This window comes from Hemibagrus wyckioides, linkage group LG16 (assembly GCF_019097595.1).
Source record: "Hemibagrus wyckioides isolate EC202008001 linkage group LG16, SWU_Hwy_1.0, whole genome shotgun sequence".
NCBI classification, from domain to species: Eukaryota; Metazoa; Chordata; class Actinopteri; order Siluriformes; family Bagridae; genus Hemibagrus; species Hemibagrus wyckioides.
In genome coordinates this window covers 13694848-13716840 of record NC_080725.1, presented here as the reverse complement: position 1 = coordinate 13716840, position 21993 = coordinate 13694848, and the positions used below count along the sequence as shown (strand labels likewise).

Genomic DNA, 21993 nt, shown 5'->3' with positions numbered 1-21993 from the left:
AAATGCTTTATGACAAATAAAACATCTACAAATAAAAAAAATAATAAAATAAAATAAAAATAGGTATAAGATATGGTGGAGATATTTATCAGACAAATAAATCAATTAAAATAAAAAACATTATAGAAATGTGTTGTCTAAACTATTTCATTGCACATAAAACTGATTGATATGACATATGACTCATTATTTGCATTTATGCCTTTCAGAAATGTGACTTCCAAACATTTATTCATCAAGTTTCATTTCAGTAAGGATATCTGCAGGATTTCTGAATTGAAAACGTTCCTAAAGATGTGAAACACGATCAGGGACGTAACACAACACACCCAGATAAACAGAGCTGCTGGAATCAGAGCCTTTTATTTTCCCCATAATTATATTTTAGGAAACGAAAATCGCTGCTTAAAATGCATTTAGTAGAACTAAAGTAAACTCTGCCTCACTGCTCCGGGGCCTGGGGCTTAGATCCCGAGCAGCTCCGATTACTCGCTGTTTGGAATTCCACATGTGGGCTGCCACTAGGGCTTTCAGATTCCAGAAAAAAATATATATATTCTATTTTTATACTTTGCAAAAGAAAATGCAGCACAGTGAATTGTGATATTTAGCTTTCATTAAAACCTGCTAGCTGTTGAGTATTTGAAGAATAAAAATTTGAATTCATACCCACACACACACACACACACACACAGCCAGGATTATTACATTATTGTGTATTAAAGCCTCAAGGATATACAGTAAATGACGACATCATTTTAGTGAGCAATCAGCCGTAATGAAAATTGGGCTCGGTTGACCTTTAGCGTGAAGTTAATGGTGCTGTGCTGATTCGTTTACTAATGAACTCAGACACACAATATTAATTTTGCTGAACTAAACAGTGTGTGAGAGGAAACACTGCAGTGGCGAAAAATCTAAGGTGTGTGATGGCCGACACTGTGCATATGGCTCCCTATACATATATATATATATATATATATATATATATATATATATATATATATATCTATATATCTATATATATATATATCTATCTATCTATATATATATATATATATATATATCTATCTATCTATATATATATATATATCTATATATATATATATATATATATATATATATATATATATATATATATATATATATATATATATATGTATATACAGCTCTGGAAAAAAATAAAAGACCACTGCCCAATCTCCAGATCTGAACCCTATTGAAAACCTCTGGAATGTCATCAAGAGGAAGATGGATGGTCACAAACCATCAAGCAAAGCTGAGCTGTTTGCTTTTTTTGCAAAAAGAGTGGTATAAAGTTCCCCAAGAGCAATGTGAGAAACTGGTGGAGAGCATGGAGCCAAAACGCATGCAAATCTGGGTTATTCCACCAAATACAGATTTCTTAATGTTATTTAGCCAAAGCATTAACACTCTTCCTCTAATAGCTTTGCTGAAATAACAACCTCAGAACCAGAAACGAGTGCACGTGATGACGCATTCGTTAGCACTGAGCTCGGTCACAGGAACCCTAAGCTCACTTGGATGATGTAAGAGTTCCTTCTCGCGAGGTCGGCCTAATTCCAGCGCCGTGACTGCGTTTATGCAGTCGAATCAATTACCACAAATGGCCAAATCATCCACGAGCATGCACGCTGATCAGAAAGGAAAGCAGCAGGAGGTTCGCACTGACGTTCGTGAGTAAATTACAGCCTCCGGCTCCTGCATTCCAGCAGCTCAGTTGCGATTTATACTCCTCTCTCCCTTCCACAACTCAAGTCTAGCAAAAGCCAAGTACTAAAATATCTATGGATTTCATGGAGATGGAGATCTGCTGGAGGAGAAACTCATGTAAAAAAAAATCATTATCTGAACCTATAGTGAAGGTTTATGGAAGGAGTCTCCAGTGTCAGTGCTTTGTAAAGCTTTCCAACATCAAACAGACTCTTAATGACTAACGCCTTTGTAATTATTGCGAGTTATCTATAGGTAAAACTTACATGCTGTGAAAAACAGCTTCATACTCCACCAGCCACCAGCTTGACAACATATTTTACAGTTAATGAATTTTTAATCTCTGAGCTTGAATGTCACTAAGCTGTAAGTAAACAGCAGGGTAAATTTGGACTGACAGCAGCACTGCTTGCTAAGGTGGAACATTCATCTTAAATTTTTCACATTTTCTTAGATGGTTCTTGACAACTTTGCTCCCTGGACTTGGACGATTTTCCTTCTCACGGTTCAACAGCAGGGCCGGCATAATGATGATGTTTTGTTTTCTGACAGCAAACAGCAGCTGAGTGGGAACTAGTGGCTTGTTTGACAAATAAGGAAGCACAGAAAACAAGATAAGAACTGATGAAGAAGCTAAACTAGCAAAACCAACCCATATTGACCATTAAATATGAAGAATACATGCATGCAGTTCATGAGATCCAGAAACTGTTTTATTTATTATGTATTACTTCTCCTAGCTCCCTAATGGATCATTTCTTTTTAGTAAAGCTGCCAAGTAAAGAAAGCTTCCTGTAGAAATCTAAAACCATTAACCCTCATCCTGAGAACCTCTGAGGAACTTATGGAATGAGTACTCGGAAGCCATCTGCACCACTACTAGACGAGAACAAATCCGAGCTGCGACGTCTTAAATCATCATCCCAGCAGAACACTAAGCATTCCTGTGGACTGTTTGTGTTCACTGAAGAGGGACGTGACCTTATGAGACATCTCGAGCAGACATCTTCACACTCCGGCCCTTATACAGGCATCAGTGAGAAATCCTCCTTTAATGGCAGAAGAACAGGCAGTTTCTGGATGACAGCATGTTTAGTTACAGCAGAAAAAAAGTGTAGTGAAGAAGATATTGGTCACGAGACTGAATCATGTGACGTATGAGCTATGATTTTGAAGAAATTGATACTTGCATAATAACAAGCCTACTGAAAAGTTTGTTAAAGCACAAATCCAGGCTTCCTACAGACTAGGATGGACAGATTCTCCTGTATCTCTTTCTGTCCACCATTTAGCTGAATTATTAGGTAATGGATCATGGACTTTCTAAGCCTCAGCACTTCTGCCCACTGAGCTTTCCTGCATTTATTACACATAGCCCCTGTAAATCTGTTCAACCATGTCCAACCCCCACATCACCACCGATGCTTGATTCATACCATGAGCAAAGGTCAGCTTATTTATTCTCAATAATTCAATACCTAGGCTTACATCAGGCTGGATCGGAGCACTTGCGGAAAAAGTAAAAAAAAAAATTAAAAAAAAAAAGATGACTGTGTTTTTCTTAGAGCTTGAGATTTCTAATGGCACTGATTGTCCTTCACACCAAGAAGACATGGAGTACTGCTTTGCTTCCTGATTTGGCAGCTTTCCAAAGGTTTTTGTAAGGCTTCCCATAAAGAGTCCATTTTCCGTATACATGCGGTAAATTTACTTAGATATACTGAGAGTCACGACTCATCATTAAAGCCGATCATCCGCGAGAGCCTGAGGCATTTTCCTTTATTTTGAATAAAGTCACTGTGTGTGCCAGTCTTCTTGAGAGACTGTTAGGAAAGGGGGTTCTGTACATTTCTGTCTCCAAATGTACTTGAAAATGTATAAATAGTTGCCCTAGAAGGTTCGACTCCAGAGTTTTTAAGAGATCCAAACGGTAGGTCACAAGGTTTCCAACCCTGTTCCTGGAGAAACTGTGCTGCAGATTTGAGTGTTTTCTGTACTCTCGAACTATTTGCTTGAACAAATCAGCTAATTATCTGACCTTCGCTACCTTCCGAATGTGTGTAAGAGCAAGAAAAACACTAAAATATGCCGTGGGTTCTCTAGGACCTGGAGAGAGAACCTGTGGAGTACAGTAGGAGATCCAAGAGTAACACACTTCTGCATATAAATAAATGTGCTGGATCATGACTGTGGAATAGAAAAGGCATGTTTTGCCAGACATTTTTTGTACACTGTGTGAGTCTTAGATTTCCATCCAAGTGGTTCCCTGACTTTTTGGCCAAGAAGTCATCAAAAGAAAACAGAAACCAAATTGTGTTTCCAAAAACGACTATTATTTGAATCCTATCCATCCATCTATTGACCCATGTACAATGTGATAAAATATCAAATCTTCATTTGTTTATTCTCTTTAGTAAGCATTTAATCTTTGTCAGGACATCAGCAACACTACATATGTCATCAGGAATACATCCTGGATGTGGTACATCACATTTGTACCTGTTGTAACTAATTCATCTCCTGGTATGTTTTTCGGAGATGAGGGTCACAGATGAGGAAACCCACAAGGAAGAGACTGAGAAACAGTCACCTGAGATCAGGATCCAAGCAGGAATCCTTGAGCTGTGAGGCAGCATCAGTACCACGTGCATCACTGATTACACATGCTAAGAATCCATCTATCCATCCATCTAGCATTTATTCCACACAGGGTCAAGGGGAACCTTGAGTCTATCCCAGGCGAGTCAGGGCACAAGGCAGGAGACACCCTGGACACAATACCAACCTATCACGGGACACAATTACATATACATGAATGTTAAAGAACACACTACATACACACTTTGATGCCAATCAGCCTACAACACATCTTTGGACTGGGGGATAGATAGATAGATAGATAGATAGATAGATAGATAGATAGATAGATAGATAGATAGATAGATAGATAGATAGATAGATAGATAGATAGATAGATAGATAGATAGATAGATAGATAGATAGATAGATAGATAGATAGATAGATAGATAGATAGATAGATAGATAGATAGATAGATAGAGCACTCCAGTCTGTAGTCTTAGAGTTAGAGACAGGGACTGCAGTGCAGAAAACAGTCGGATAAAGTGCATCAGCACTCAGAGACGAGGGAGGAAAAAAAGAGGAGGATTGTTTCGATGGAAAAGTTCGCTGATGTAATCAATGTCTGGACTCTCGGCACACTCTTCTCTGCAACTGTTTCGGATGGAGGAACTGCCATGTGGCTAAAAGAAGCAGCTTGGGCTCCATGCCAAAAAACACTCCCTTTCTCCCTCCTTCCCTAAACAGCAGGGTACTCAGTGAGGCCCCTTCATTAAGATGAGCACGTCTGATTATTTAATAAACCACACGTCTCCTCATGCTGAAAACACTCCCCCAGGGATTACTGCACAGTGCTTGTGCTTGTCCATGTCAAAAAGTATTACACAAATACAAACTGTTTCAGGAAACTGTACTTCAAGCTGATTGGATGATTGCAAGCTAAACAAAGTTGTCCTTGGCCAGATCCTATTTGAAGAATAAGGATCTATTAAATGTCTTGTGACTCTCTTGATGTCTCTCTTAGCTTAAAGGTCTTTGTATATATCTGAGTTTTATAAACTGTTTAGTCTCATTCTGAGTCGTCTCCATGCCCCAATTACACGGTGATTAACTACATGAGCTCTTTAAAGTGTTATGACACGTGAAAAATGGTGCAATTTTAACTGATGAATAACAATTCATAAGTCTAATCCCAAAGTATCCCTCTGAGCTTTGTGGCAGCAAGTCGGTAAAACGATATTGCTGTTTAAAAATGCTTACGGGAGCTGTGATTCAATATGATGAGCTCGTCTATGGGGGAAGTAATTAACTCAGACCTAAACTAGCCTCACACATGTGCCTCGCAGTGTGAGCCGAATAACGTTTAGGAGTTTAGCGCGCTAATTCGCTTGCCGACCTGCAGTGCTGTAGTAGCAGCAGTAGCGTAGACTGTAGTCTTCATGGAAAAAATGAACAGTCCATCCATATTATACCTGGTTCGCTGATCTCAGCCAGAATAGCAGATGATTTCTGCAGTTTTAGCACCTTTGTGCTTTATAATTATCCACCATGTGTTGGAGATCAACGTTGCTTCAGCATAGATGATGCTTCAGCATTGGTGGAGCCTCCAGATGAAGCGTCAGCGTTTTAAAATAGACAGACGGAGATCTCATGGTGGCATATGTTGCTTCACATGGATGGATGATTGGATTTGTTTAGGGGGAGAGGGGAAATCTTGTATCTGGGAAAAGCAAGAACAGCAAACAAAACTCGAAAATCTGTGGAGGCTTAATGTTTAAGGATCAGGGGTTCAAGGCCCACCACCAAGAGCAAGGACTTTGAACCTGTCCACTCCATGGGGTACTGTATCATGGCTGACCCTGCGCACTGACTCTTCCTAACAACCTGGGATATGCTGTATATTTGACAAATAAAGGCCTCTTCTTCAAATCCATGGATCATCAAATGGGATTTTGGAGAAGGGCAAAGAATGCCAGAATGTGCTATGGGTTTAAAGTTCCTGCTCCAATTTCCATGATCAATGGAAAGCTGCAAGCATTACATCTGACAATGCTCCATGGAGAGGCTGAACAGACTGAGAGGAAGGTCGTCTCGACTGCCAATGGCACCAGCAGCATGTCACGGACTTGCTGGAGACATCCTGCTACCCGCTGATAACAGCTCGACCCGCCGCTAATCCATCCGCCCAGCCTTACAGCCTCATGTGCTGAGTAATGGCAAAGCCAACTGGATGCTAATGCCCCATATGGAAGTTTCACCAAACACTGATGATCTCCAAGGTCCCAAATTGAAAGTGTCGCCTCAAACCTGGTGCCAATTTGTATAGCCTGTTTGTTATGTCACTCTCAAATTCTCGATTCTGATTGGTCAGGAGATGTCTTTTACACATGTTCCTGTTTTTCAAATACCTAGCTTTTTTAAAAAAAAAAAATCTCTGAAAACAAATCCACACACCACGGTACACACGTCTTCCTTCTTCTTCTTAACGAGCTCCCAAAACTAATTGGCCCTCACGCCTTTTTTTGGAAAAAAAAGAGAAGCAAAATAAATCATGCTAGTCACTTGATGGTATTTCAAAGAAACACCAATGGACACCTGGGACTAGGAGGACATGTTGTGCTGCGTTTTAATAAGAAGAACCAACGCTGCCACCTACTGCAATATCACACCAGCGCTAAATACGTCCAGGGTTTAAAACAGCGTCATCACGGCCAGGAATTACGCTAGGAATGATAAAGAGACAGGAAACGGGCAGGAATCACTTCGGAGATTAGCTTTTTTTTGTTGCTGTTAATTTATACATTATAACAGTCATATATATGTATTTTCTTCTTGTAAAATTGTATAACAACTACAAATGAAATCACTCAAACACTGCTCCTAGATCAGTGTGCAATCCAGATGCTTTCCAAAAGTAAGTGCCCCCCTCATAGATTTGCATGGATTTCCATAGACTTATGAAATGTAATAAACAGAAAGCACGTTGCATATTTTTAACAAAAATATATTAAAACACTATTTTATTTCATTATAATCATGTTATATTATCTTAATGTATTCGCTGATAGAGACTTCAAAGAACTTTTGTACGTTACAGATGTTAAGAGCATCTGCCAAATGCCAGAAATGTAAATGTAAATGATATATAAGTTGCTTCATGTGTCTTCTTTAAACTACAATTTGTGTTTTCTTCTAAGCTTGTAAATGTATTGAATTTCATCAACCATCAAATTAGCTATTGATTTAATTTATTATTATTTACACATGAAATGTCTTAATGACATTAATGTTAAAGCATAAAATCTACATGACATGTTTGCAAATTAGTGAAATGTTGGGTCAAAATTGTATTGCAGAATTTACCTGGAATTTGATCCAGGTACAACATGTAAAAAAAAAAAAAAGGTCAACAGGACAGATGATGGGAAGTACAGAACACACAATCAGGAAGTTGCTGTGGATCAATTCACCCTTTTAGAAAGTGAAAGTGTGCAGGGTTAGAAATAAAAACAGAATTGTCCTGGAAATAACTTGAAGTATTTAATGAAATGATTCCATCAGGACGTATTTGGCAACCCAGCATCTCAGTAGCTGCAGTGCGATTGTGAGGAAATAAGTGAGGAAGCAACCCGGCAGTCTGGCATCGGTGCAGTAAGGCCGCTTAAACAATCAACAGAGGAGAAGGAGGAGGAAGAGAGAGAGTGATTAAAAAAGCTGCTGACTTAAGAAGGAGAGATGGATGGCATTCCCGGAGGCAGAGTAGCCTTGGTGTCATTTCACTCAGGGGGATTTTACAGTAGCCACACGATGCAACGGATGCTGTGGCATGCACATGTGTGTGTGTGTGTGTGTGTGTGGCTTATTATAAGAGAGAGTATCCTCTCATAAAAATGTCAGAGATGGAGAACAGGATTATACAGCAATGATGGGGTCTTTGAACAGAAAGGAAGTATCAGAGAGAGAGAGAGAGAGAGAGAGAGAGAAAGAGGGGTAGAGGTATGGGGGGGTTTGTCGACAGTGCAGCAGCAATGCTAGAACAGGTTGAACTATGAGCAAGATGTGCCAACACTGCAGAGATGGAGGGAGAGAAAGACAGAGGGAGGAAGAGGCGGAGGTAAAGAAGGTGAGATAGAAGCTGTGATGGAGGTAAAGCAGCAGAAGAGAGAGGAGTTAAAGCAATGGAGATGGATTTAAAGAAGGAAAGAGGAAAGGGAGAAGGAAGAGAGTCAGAGATGGGGTGAAAGAGAAGACCAAGAGGCAGGGTTGGAGGTAAACAAGAAGAGAGGGTGGTGGAGGGGGAAAAAAGAAAACTGCGAAAAATTGGATGGATGGATTTAGAGAAAATGAAGGTGAAGAAGGCAAATTGGGTGGAGATGAGTGAAAAGAAGGTGAGAAAAGATGGAAAGAGAAAAAGATAAGGAAGAGTTAAGGAAGAGATAAGGAAGAGCAGAGATGAGGAAAAAAAGGAGGAGAGGGGGATGTGCAGATGGTGGGAAAGAAAGGGTCTGACAGAAAAGGACACCTATGCATCATTTCATTTTTCTCTCAGAGCTTCATATGGATTCTCTCACCCCTCTCCCTCTGTCTCTCTTTCCCTCTCTCTCTCTCTGCCACGTCAGCATTCTGCGGGACGTGAGAAGCTTGATCGCAGCATGTAAGCTGAGTCATGCCTCTCATTAGCACACAGAGCTGCCGTGTTCATCAAAAATCACACACACACACACACACACACACACACAAACAGCAGAGCAGTGTGTACAGTAAGGTGAAGGGAAGGTTATATTACTGGCAGTGAGCAGTACAGGCAGCGCTCGATACCGGAGAATCCAATACACCCGAGATCATACAGCAGGGCGAGAGAGAGAGAGAGAGAGAGATGGAGATATAGATCAAGTAAGGGATTGTCTTAACACCCTGAAAAGAAAAAACATAGAGAATTTTCTTAGTGTGGATCACAGAATTGCCATTAAAAGCTGCTGAAAGCTTTTTTGCACAGTGCTGCAGAAAGCTCCAATCTGATTGGTCGTTATGTGTCCATTCGTTTGCTATATCAGCGGCTCTGACAGTGGCACACGGATTTGATGTGTATTAATGCCCTCGGATTAGTGGGAGATTTCACTGAGATCCTAGATTTCTCTGAAAACCTTGTGGACTCAATGGTAAATTTGTCGTTTCCTCATCTCACTTATTACGTCACATAGTTATGTAATTACGACTTCCCGACTCTGGCCTCCCAGGTAATGCTTTAGTGTTTCCATAGCAACGACTGGTCCTCAGGAACTCGTGTAGCTTACATTTATGGATTTAAACTTTAAGAAAGGAGTCTCCAGTGTCGGCGCTGTGTAAGAGTGAAAGTTCTAAATCCCGCCTGCACAAAATACAGAACCTTTCAGCCCTAAAAAGATGGATGAGTAACTACATCTCGCACACACACACAAACACCGAAAATGAAATACCTCACTCTGTGTGTGTGTGTGCATGCACTCAGGTAGGTGTCTTGTTTCCTCAGCAGGGGGGTGGACAGAAGGCAGCCTGTAATGATGACCTGGATAACAGCACAGAGGGAGTGAAGTGACAGAGCAACACACCGGCGACGCTGCGCCGGCTTTCCTCTTGTTAGCGCCCACGTAAACCCGGTTACACCATCCGGAGTCGCTGTCATGTCTTTGGAAAATGGGTTGTCTTGTCAGCTACGTTCGCTAAGACATAACACTGTGTGTTTTTTTTCTGTTCTAGGCATACTATCAACTCACACACAGACAATTCCTTGCTAGAAATATCTGCTATAAATGCTAGCAAAGCTCTGAAATGAATTATGTTTCACCTAAAGACTAGCCATAGTGATTGCTAGCTGCAGTAGTCAGCTAACATTCGAAAGTGTGCACTTCTAAATGTTATGCAATAACATTAACATTAGCATCAGTTACACAGAGGCGGAGAACCGGAAGATCAGACCTCGTCTCTGTTTTAGAACAAGCTCTATAATATAGAACAGTAGAACAGCTAATGCTAACAGCGAGCCGGAAGGATGAAGGACTTCTTGTGTTGCGTCCAAATCCACATTAGCCGGCGAGAGGCTCAGCGATCCTACAAAGCCGCTCCACAAAGCTGCTGCTCGTGTTATTAAGCGGCTAAAACACAAACACAGGCAATTATCGTCCTGGCAGAAAGCGATCACTCAAGCTGTGTTACGGCAAAAAAAGCACTTAATACGATTCCTCTCTCAGATCACACCCAAGCTGATAAAAAAAACAAAAAACGAGTAAGCGGCTTAAGTGTTAAAGAAGCTCTGTGTGTGTGTGTGTGTATGAGAGAGAAAGAGAGAGAGAGAGAGAGAGAGAGAGAGAGAGAGAGAGAGAGAGAATCAGCAGCTGTTTAGTTGAGTCAGATTAACTTTACCCCATTTGCCCCTCCTGGATTTTAATTGGCTTGTTAACAAGCAGCTTATGGAACAGAGACACGCCCTGCGCTTGGACCTAGCGGCGTGTCCGCTTAGTGGTTCTGATGATTCTGATGGCCACTCGCACAATATGAACTCTTTAAGTTTTGTGAGAACAAGTTGCTAAACCAGCTGGAACTGGTTTAATCCAGTTCTGACTTAGTTACAGATCACTTCAGGTAGAAAAAAAGCATAACACTTATAATGTACTGGACTCTGTAATCTAGTGGAACATGGTGATGTGGGAAAATAACAAACACAGTGGTTTAATGAAGCACCAAAAAGCACAGCTGATTATTTTCCATTAACAGCATGTCATGAACATTAAATGCTTATATTAACCAGTTTGTATAAACAAACAGGATGTCATACTTATTATCCGTTTAGAGTTACATCTGCAGAATTTTGAAGGTTCATGTTATAAATAAGGTTCTCCATATCATTTTTTCTCATTATTGTTTGAAATTAATTAAAAAAATAATGATTTATTTTATGTTAAAATAAAACAACAACGGAAGACTGGAGACTCTTTCCAAAAAAATATTCAATATCCTGAACAGATACATACATTTATCCAACAAACGTATTATTATTATTATTAGTAGTAGTAGTAGTAGTGTTAATATAATTATTATTCACTGTACAAGCAAATGAGTAGCTACTAGTAGATTAGATTAGATTAGATTAGATTAGATTAGATTCAACTTTATTGTCATTGTGCAGAGTACATGTACAGAGCCAATGAAATGCAGTCAGATTAACTTTACCCCATTTGCCCATTTGCCAATTAAGTATTTGAACAAGCACATAAACCTGTGCTTTTGCCTTGCAGCCTGAAAATAAAAATCGTTTATTTCAGCTGTCTCCTTCAGCCCAACACAAATGTCACTACGGTGTCCTGTACTCTAAATGGCACATTGTTTTCTAAATGTCACATGTGGACGCATGCCGAGCCGGAGCGCTGGAACATGCAGAGACCTCCGGCTTTTGCCATTCGCTGCACTGCAGTTACGCTGTCAAGCGGCATGAGAGGGGAAGGTAAAGGAGCTTGGAATAAACACGGAGATTCGACGGCTTCAGCGTGCAGAGGTGGTGGAAACACGACGGCACCTGCATTAACTGCCGTCTTTGACATAATACCAGACTGTCTGCTCAAATAAAGGCTTTCAGAGCCAAGCATGCTATTCCAAGCAGGCGCTATGTGGAGGATGTGCACGTAGCGTGTGGCGGCTACGGAATGCTAAGAGCTGAGGGATTTTTTTTTAAATAATAAATTACAAAAGGAACTAATGGAAAAAAACAACTTTAAATCACAACCAGAAAAAAAACAAATGCGTGTTTTATCAGCGTAAGTCAATGATCGTTTAACAATTCCACCTCTTAAAAAGACGTGTATTTGATTTTTTATTAAATAACTTTTTAACAGTGAATCTAAGAACATGTGCTTTTCCCCATCTCAAAATGTTTCTTAATTTTTTATTTTTTTTTACATTTAATAATTTTTTTATTACATACAAAACAGGCTACATTTGAGCTTTAGTTTTTTTTAGCATCTAGCATTCAGGGCTATTTTGTTTTTAATCTAAGAATTTATTTCCAATTTAACAAGACAATTGTACCCCAAACCATACTTATTTACTTAAAAAAGAAAAAAAAGAAGAAGAAAAAAAAAAGAAAGTACTTCTCGTGATTGTCAGGAAATTTGGATGATATCATTTCCTGCTGAACATGTGACTTGAAGGTTTTATTTATTCTGTAGATGTGGATCTGTTCAGGTAACAGGATTTTATCTTTACAATACATATATATCTTTTTCTATTATTTGTTGGTATGACAACTTGAATATAAGGAATAGGGGTAAGTTGAACAGTGTAGTTGGTCCTTGACCATCTCTCACTGCCCACAAAACCCAGAAATTGTGTGCGAGATGAGCACCTAAATTACTGCCAGACTGAAAAAGAGAAAACAGGAAGTGCTGATTTGCTTCACTCTCCTCAAATGGTTTCTTTTTTTTTTTTTTTACATAATTCAAACCACCTGTGTACGTGGACTAGCTGTAGAAACGAAAGGAAAGGTTCTTCCAAAAAGCCATCATTAAAATGAAAAACATTCACGAAACATGAAAAAACCATGCTAACCTAAAACGCTGAGGTATTGAAGCAGTCCACCATCACCCAAGCTATCTTTTATTTATTAGCTATCGCTACATTTTGCTAAAATCCAACACTGAGAAATCCTGACACAAGTTGTTTTATAATTTCTGGAGGTCATGGTATAAATCCAAGTAAGCACACAAGCTAGCATTTTACACGCATCAAGGTGCTAAGCTAAATTCTGACACAGTAAGAGTAACATTTCTAGAGCAAAAGTTAAGAAAACATAACAGGATGTTGTTTCGAGGTCATAGCTTTGAACTATCACAGATTAGTTCATGTCAAGATGATATTTTGCCAAGCTAGCATGCTACATGATGTATGAGGTGAAAGAAGAAAATAAGAGACGAACATCAGGAGGTGAAACAGTAAAAAAAAGTTATACTAAATTATATGATTCATAATAACTTAATGTTAGCATTACGTTAGCATAATTGTTGCAAGCTAAAATCTAGCCTACAGAGACATTACAGCAATGTTTATAATAGCTTATGAAAATGTTATAGCAAATAAAGTAAATAAGTTAAGAAAACCTGCTTCACTGTTATAAATGTGTGGTGCTAGTTAATATTTCACTAGCTAACTTGCAGGCTATGTATAACGTTAAACAAGAAAAGAACAGATGTTGAGTTGGTTTAGACCTTTCATAAAGTTAACATTAGCATTATGTTAGCAAAACTCTTGCTACCACAAAAACATTCTTGCTAACATATTGCTATTAAAGAAACTGAACACACGATTTGTTTCTCCAGTCATTTATTCATTTATTCTAGTCAATTAGCAACAAGTTAATATTAAAACACTATTTATGCTTGTTGTCATGGCTACAGTGTTGGATTTCAAGGACCAGTTTTCTTAGTATTCAGTGAAAATTTAGCAGTTACTGTTTAGCAGATAGTTAGCTTTTGTAGAGATCATGCTAAAGTTAGATATAGTAAACCTTGCTATAGTCTCTTGCGCTATTTTACAGTTTTATTCATGTTGCTCACAGTGCATTATGGGTAATCCTTTCAGTCTGTAAAATACTGAAATTAAATTTAAGAATCATATTTTGTTAGCATGATTGTAAATTGTAGCTAACAACATGACTGAGGTTCTATTGAATTGCTTTATTTGCAAAGGTTTATGAAAATATTTTCCCTCCGATTTACGAGTTAACTTGGCAGGTCTGCTTCACGGCAGGAGTCAGGGTTGGGGGAGGGGAAGTAGAGCGAGAGCGTTAGCTCCAGGCTACCTGAGGAGAACGTTTACAGAGAAAACACAGCTTTATTAAAAGCATGTGCTACTTTTCGTCCACCCTGAACACGAACACTGTGTTTGTGGAGAAACGGATAAGAGCAGAGTGTGTGGCCATGAGATGAAGAATGATCGTCCACGTAGACGATTAGCATTACGCTCATTTATCTGGGAGATAAATCGCTGAAAGCTTTTATGCCACAAAACAGTGATTGATTAGTGTGTAAGCTGTTGTTGTTTATTACGTTTCATGTTTACCTGAGCCTAAACTGCAGAGAGTTAATGTTAGCACTTTTCCTCCCTCCAATCTCTCTCTCTCTCTCTCTCTCTCTCTCTCTCTTTGAACAGATGGTGCCACTATTTCGGTTTGTTTCTGGGTCGTTAAACAGAATTCTTTAATGAAATTGAGCCTATCAACTATATTGTACTTGTGTTTCTTTTTCCCTTTGGTCAGCTAAAAAAACACAATTATATATATATATCTGTTAAACCAGTGAATAACTCATAGTAAAGGAGCTGTGCACTGTGCACTGTGTCAATCCCAAAAAGGGGATTGGGCCGCAATGCCTGGCAGTAGGAGTGATGATCTCTCAGTTAGTCGGTTAGAGGCATGGCTTCTGTGTAAAAGGGGGCGTGTCTACCATGCCTGTTGAATACCTGGTGAAGAAGGTGTGACCTCTTCATAATTCAGGCAGAAGAAGAAGCGTGACCAATGTCTGTCTCAAAAGAGGGTATCAAAAGTGGGGCCGCTCTACATAAAGGAGGTGTGGCCAATGTATGTCAGTCTCAAAAAGGGGGCTAGGCTTCTGTGCTCTTTAGTACCTGGTGCCAGAGGTGTGTCTGTGCCTGTTAGTCACAGTGAAGAAGGAGTGGTTGCTTTGCCTGTCAGTTCCTAATGAAATATATGTGGCCTTTGTGTCTTTCAGTCACACTGAAGAAGGCGTGGCGTCTGTGTCTTTCAGTCACACTGAAGGAGGCGTGTCCACTGTGTCTGTCAGCATGGGTGTTGCTAGGCCATTTTTAGGGGGCTTTAGCGAACATCTTCTACCCTAAAAATTCTCAATAAACTGTACACAAATTTATGATCGCCTCAGTCCCCTTTAAATTTCATATGAAAACGGCGGCCCTTTCAGCGTGCTCTTCAATCCGCAGACTGCGGCGTCGCAGAGCGAGGGTCAGAGGACAAGTGTGTGTGTGTGTTTGTGATCAGGAAGACTCATATTTGGCTTGTTCAGTACTCAAATGTTATACACATCTATGCAATACAGTGGAATGCTGCAATATGTTTACCATCCTACCCTGTTAGTCAAACCTTTATTTTATTTTATTTTATTTATTTTTATTTTTACTGTTATACCCTCATTGGGGGCTGAGCCCCCTTAAATGAAAATCCTAGAATCGCCCATGTCTGTCAGTAACACTGAAGGAGGTGTGGCTTCAGTGTCTGTCAGTCACACTGAAGGAGGTGTGGCTTCAGTGTCTCTCATTTACTCTGAAGGATGACAGACCCCTAGAATCTCAGAGTCGTTCTTCTCTTTAATCAAATGATTTGTTTGCATCATTGAAGCGTGTCAATGTTTATTAAAGTTTACAAAATCTAACATCACACGCTGAGCAAAGCCGCAGTCTGCTTCCAAGATGCTTTACACAAGTGTGTTCTCCAGAATGTTCCCCATAGACAAGATGTTTCTGTGTGTGTGTGTATCTGGGCTACTTTTATGAAAGTTCTCCGAACTTCACTCTTGGGAGTCGTAGTAGTTCTAGTAGCACGTCCCTCCTGTGGAGTGTGCTTTCTAATAAAAGCGGTCGCTAACGGCTATTTCTGAACTTTCTGTGTTAAGTCCAGCTTCGCATAGTTCATGTGTAAGTGTGTGTGTGTGTGAGAGAGTCCCCAGAGGGACGTACTGCTGTCTTTAATTAGCAGAGCACATCTCAGCAGGAGGACGTCGCTCACCGAGAGCTGTGTCACAGCTCTCGGCCAAATCAGAGTGGCATCCACATCCTCCCACCAGACACACACACACACACACTCCCTCATGCCAGAGACTCTGAAACACAACATCACCACACACAACCACACAAATCCTCTGAGGTTTATGACAGATTGCACTTCATTAGCACACACACACACACACACACTACATGTCACTATCCTACACACTGTTCCACCTGCATGACATGCTATGATTGTTTTATGGCTGTTTTGATAACACATAATATAATTTTATTGCCACGCTTCCTCTCCTGGGACTGCCAAGCACCAAGGCCACGCCTCCTTCACTGAGACAAACAGACTGAGTGACTCTGTCTCCTTTTTAGCACTGATATACAGAGACCACGCCTCCTTTCCTTGGACTGACAGGTACAAAGTGCATGCCTCCTTCACTGGAAGTGACAGGCACATAAACCACGCCTCTAAATAACATCCTGGTCTGAAGCTTATTTATAAAATTATTGCAATTTCATAAAAAATCACATTTGTTAATGGTTATGTTTAGACACAGGTTAAGCGTGAGCAGCATGCTAGCTACATAGAAGTAAGGATTAGCATAAATCCAGTCCAAGAAGCTAAACTAAGCTAATTGGCTCAGAAAAAAAAACTGTATGACTAAGTAATGAAGGGTCAAATGCCAAGCTGCTTGGCATTCCAAGTTCCACATGGAACCTGCCGCTAATGCTAATCACCTCGAGGGGTCGTGGCACGAACATACAGGGTCAAACAAGCCAAGCCGATATATATACACTTAACTAGCTGAGCGTTTCCTGCTGATGTTTGAATGAGGAAGACAGAAAGAAGAGTGTAGAGAGGAGAAAACAGGGCTAGTGTGCAGCACCATGTCACTTCCTAACCCCTAGTTGTGTCCTCGCTGCATCTGACAGACACATCAGCTGCCCCCGGAGATCCGGCTCTAAATATAGACCCTAACTTGTCTTTAACTTGTTCTTTCAATTGATTCACTGTTTAATGTGCAGGACTGCAGTAACAAAATAAATCAATATGTGTGCAAGATGAACACACTGAGAGAACCACGAGCCTGACATGCTGTGAGATACGACATAGAGGAGTTCCCATTAACCCCCCCCCACCCCGAGGTGATTATTTTCATATAACAGCACATCCTGAAGTGATTTATTTTTCTTACAGCACAGCATCACTTACGTTATAGCAGCTATAAACAGTTCTTCCCTCACTAGCCTTTCTGAAAAAAAATACAGCTTTACCTCTGATGCGGGAGACTCCTTCCTAAATTGTTAAATAAATGTCTTCTTACAGAAAACGTCTTCATCTCCAATGTTACACGCTTTTTTAAACCTTATTTTAAGATTTATCTTCTCAGATTGCCTGCTAGGACGTGAAACTAAGTTCAGTTTGAGCAGGAAAGATTTTTTTCATCAAACAATGAGAGAAAGTAGGCTATTTAATTAAAAATGAGCAATGCATTAAAAGTGAGAGTTGTTGTAAATTAAAAATACATGGGGTAGGAAGTGTGGGGGCAGTGTAGGGTGGTGTGGGGCAGTTTGTGACACTATGAGGGCAGAGTGAGGTGGTATGGGGGTTGGGTGGGGCAGTGTAGGGCAGTTTGGGACAATGTTGGGCAGTGTGAAGTGGTTTGGGGCAGTGTGTGGGCAGTTTGACTTGGTGTGGGGGTAGTGTGATGTGGCGTGGGGCAGTGTGAGGAGGTGTGGTATAAGGTGGTTTGGGGCAGTGTGAAGTGGTTTGGGGCAATGTGAGGTGTAACAATATGGTTCCGGGCAGTGTGAGATGTTGTGGGGGCAGTGTAAAGGGAAGTGTGAAGTGGTATGAGGTGGTTTGGGGCAGTGTGATGTGGTGTGAGGTGGTTTGGGGCAGTGTGAGGTGGTATGAGGTGGTTTGGGGCAATCTGAAGTGGATTTGGGGCAGTGTGAGGTGGTATGATGTGGTCTGGGGCAGTGTAAGGTGGTTTGAGCCAGTGTGAAGGGTAGTGTGAGGTGGTTTGGGGCAGTGTGGGGGTAGTGTTATTGCTAGCTGGAATACACTGAAACACTGGACACTCTTTATGCACCTGAGTGTGACTGTATACAGAGTAAACTGACAGCTCGGATCAGACGTACGAGCGTAAACACTGAAATTCCCAAATGTTGCTCAATCACAGACCTACAGGACCACAGCTGAAGGATCTCTGCAGAACTGCTACTGCAGAATCTGAAGTGTTGGTTTTCAGCACTGTCACAGGAGACTGTGAGTCCGATTTGTTAAGGCGGCTGAGGCAGTTCTTCAGTTCTGCCCAAAACAGACAGTCGTGTCCCCCCCGCTGAAATTCCCGGCGGCATGAAGCCAGGCTCCTGAGTCAGGTCATGATTTAACAACGGAGTCTCGTGATGTCGGCATGTCTGCACTATGAGGCAGAGCACTAAATCACGCAACCACACAAACCATCCATCTTCAACTTTTATGGTGACTCACACTGCTGATTAATAAAACAACAGCTCAAAACCAATCAAAAGTAAATCATAACACCTACACACAGACTCACTGGGGCAAAAAGACACACAGTCAAGCACTTACAAAATGAGTCATAATAACACGCTAATAAAAGTAATAAAGTAAATCAAATCAATTATGGAAATAGTTTGAAAGTATGCATTTGAATCAGCGGGGGAAATAAATTGATTCTTTTTTTTAAAGAGGATTTTGTAGGGAGTCAGCAATGTGGAAAACATCTGAGACACTGCAGTTACAAAATAAAATTAAGTAAGTAAGTAACTAAATAAATAAATAAATAAATAAATAAATTGGAAAAAAAACATTCATATTAAAATACATACATCAAGTAAGTAAATAAAAAAGCATGATGAATACAAATTATATGATTAATAAATAAATAATTAATTACTAAGTAAATACATTTTTGTTGTAATATGGAAACGAAGGAGATTAAATAAATCTATGAAATGGTTACATTACATGATAAATAAGTATTAAACAGTATGTAAAACACTGCAAACCGAATGCATAAATAAGTATGTAAAGTATTTATTTAAAAAAAGCAACAAGGGAAGTGAATGGTTAATAAACAGATTTAAAAAATACATAAAATCAGTTAATTCGTGCTGTGAGCTGCTCATGCAAAGAAAGCTGAAACTTACCCAGAAGAAGCAGCAGGGACCCAAAGGTAGCGGACATCGCGAGAGTCCCGTAGAAGACCTGATGTGATCGCGCGCTCAGGATGAGCCCGGTTCATTAAAAACCGTATCAGAGCTCAGTTTGTGCAAGCTCGCGACTTCGGGAAACGCCGCAGCGTCTTCTGAGCATCCTCTCTGTTAAAAACAACCAAAACGATGTAAAGGCGTGAAAGTTCCGCTGCGCTTCTCTCTCTCTCTCACTCTCTGCTCCCCGAAGAGGACGTACCGCTCCGTCCTGCCTCGCGTGCGCTCCTGTTAAAACCCACACACACACACACACACGCATACGCATACATACACACGCAAGCGCGCGCAGTGCGAGAGCTGTGGAGGTGTGTGAGTGTGTGAGGAGAAGTGGGGACCTCTACAGTCTGAAACCGCATACACTCTCTGTAAGGCACCTGCATATGTGTCCAGATTTATTACTGTTTACTACTGTACATCTCTATTTGATTTCTAAAAGAATAATACATATTTTTGAGTCTTAAGTCTATCCATGCGACTATCCAAGATGGCTGCCACATTGGCCGATTGGAGCATCTCTTTATCAATTAAAGCTATGGTGCAATACCATCATAAACATTGGGGGCGCTGTAGGATGATGGACAGACTGTTCGTTAACAAGACAATGTCGATGTAATGGCCTTCAATGACCAGCATTTCCACTGTATTTGCAAGACAAACAATAACAATAACTTCCTCCACTGGTTCCATGTTTATCGCTGACATGCAAAAGGAAAAGTAGTAGCCAAAAAAAAGAGGTTCCAGAGCCAGCTACGAAGGTTCTGCCTCTCCGCTGCCCCCTAGTGGACAGTTAATCACATTAATACATAAAGTATGCAGATGACTATCAAGCGTAACGATGTTGTTGCATAGCAACATACAAATTCGTCAAGAAATTTGCAGCTTTACTCATTTTAAATCATTATCACTTATTTATTAGAAAATAAATAATGTATGTTGTAAACAATACGCTCATTTCAGCAGTGTCACCTTTCGCTAGCTGGAAAGACATAAGCACAACAACATTTTTTTTAACCATCTGCTCCTTTCAACCAGTCTTTAGTGTAATGTGCATTAAGAGACTTTTGGTACTGATTAATCAAATTACACTCTTTTCATGTGCTCAGCAGATTCTGATAACACACAACTGACTATAGTTATTACATGCTTTTAAAAGAATTCCAAAATAAACTTATGGTGATGACTTTGCAGTAAGCAAACAAGCTACAGATGGTTGGTGACAGATGAACTGTACACAATGTGCCAACCTGAAGTGTACCTTACATTTTCAATATGCCATCCCTCCACCTCGTCCTGCACCACAGATGATGTTGCTCTGCCTCCTCCTGCACTAAGAATGTCATCATTCTGCACTTTAATGCACCAAGAACACCATCACTCCACCTCTTCCAACACAAAGAACTTCTCTCTCACCTTTAGGCAATAGGGTACTTCTTGTTTGTTCTGCAGACTTCCTGAACCTTTTTAGGGTTTTATTGACAAGTTGCTCTATGCTTTATCCAACCTTGCCCATCAAGCTGGCTTCACTGACCTTTTGACATCCAGGTTTTCTGATCATCCTTTCACCTTTGGTGACCTCAGTCCAGATGGTCTTCATTAAGACAAAGAACACAATCAGTGTGTGGTTTTCACAACATTCCAGGTAAATTCACTGAGTCAGCATAATGAAAGGTTGATCAGCTGCCGAGCCTCTCACACCATCACTAGTGGCCAGCACTGCACCTCACCCTGAATACCAACCTTCAGTCCTCTTGGTAACTTACCAGAGGCCTGGGAGACATAGTCTGTGCTTGATGTGAAAGAGTTAATTGGGGTTCTGTTATGGTTTTCTTTCCCTGATCACACTGCAGTTCCTATGGCAATGATATTAAAATTTCTTTAAAATTGTAATCACCTGCTTCTTGATCCCTGGATTGACCCATTCCTTGTTTCCTGGTGTTCACCCATTCCTAGATTCCTGTTTTTCACCCATTCCTTGGTTCCTGTTGTTGACCCATTCCTTGATTCCTGGTGTTGACCTATTCCTTAATTCCTGGTTTTGACCCATTAATTGGTTCCTGGTTTAGATCATATTTTTTGTCAGGATTATTTGTATTTAAAACTGTCTCCCAGTGTATTGACCCTTGCTGTGGATAATGGTTGTGATTTCTGGATTTGCTCCAATAACACGCCTGATGAATTTATGCACTTGTGTCCAGCTCTCAACAGACTATTAAAATTTCTAATATTTATATGCTCTTAGTACGTGGCCGGAATCCCCAAGCAGCCCGAGCACAGAACCGGGGGATGTAGGATTGTGAGAATAAACAATGCTACCAGAAAATATCAGCACAGAAAATGAAGAATAAACAGTGAACTGTAGTGAAAGGGAACTGAAATGATCTCAGTACAGAGTGTCTTTATTAAAGCAAACAATGTAATCAGAGAAAAGAAACGTGGTGAACACATATTTCCAGCAAGTATCACACACTGAATCATTAAAATACAAACAGTAACATGAGTTCTATGTGAAATACATCAAAAGTCACCAAAAGTTTGTACACTCCCTGCTTATTTGAGCTATTTTCTACTATTTAAGTGCATAGAAAATTTTTCATGGACAATTTAAGATTTGTAACCAGAGTTCATTGCTGTGGTAAACACACCTGACAGAGATAATCCATGA

At 40.2% G+C, this 21993-nt stretch overlaps 1 protein-coding gene across 1 annotated transcript in view; it reads right to left on the bottom strand.

Moving 5' to 3' along the window:
* Nucleotides 1–19576, bottom strand: part of LOC131366507 (CXADR-like membrane protein) — a 38809-nt gene extending 19233 nt beyond the window's left edge. The window contains exon 1 of the mRNA XM_058411001.1: nt 19269–19576. Coding sequence (XP_058266984.1) covers nt 19269–19305 — 37 coding nt within the window. The 5' untranslated portion in view covers nt 19306–19576. The remainder of the gene's footprint in view (nt 1–19268) is intronic.
* Between the last annotated feature and the right edge of the window lie 2417 nt (nt 19577–21993).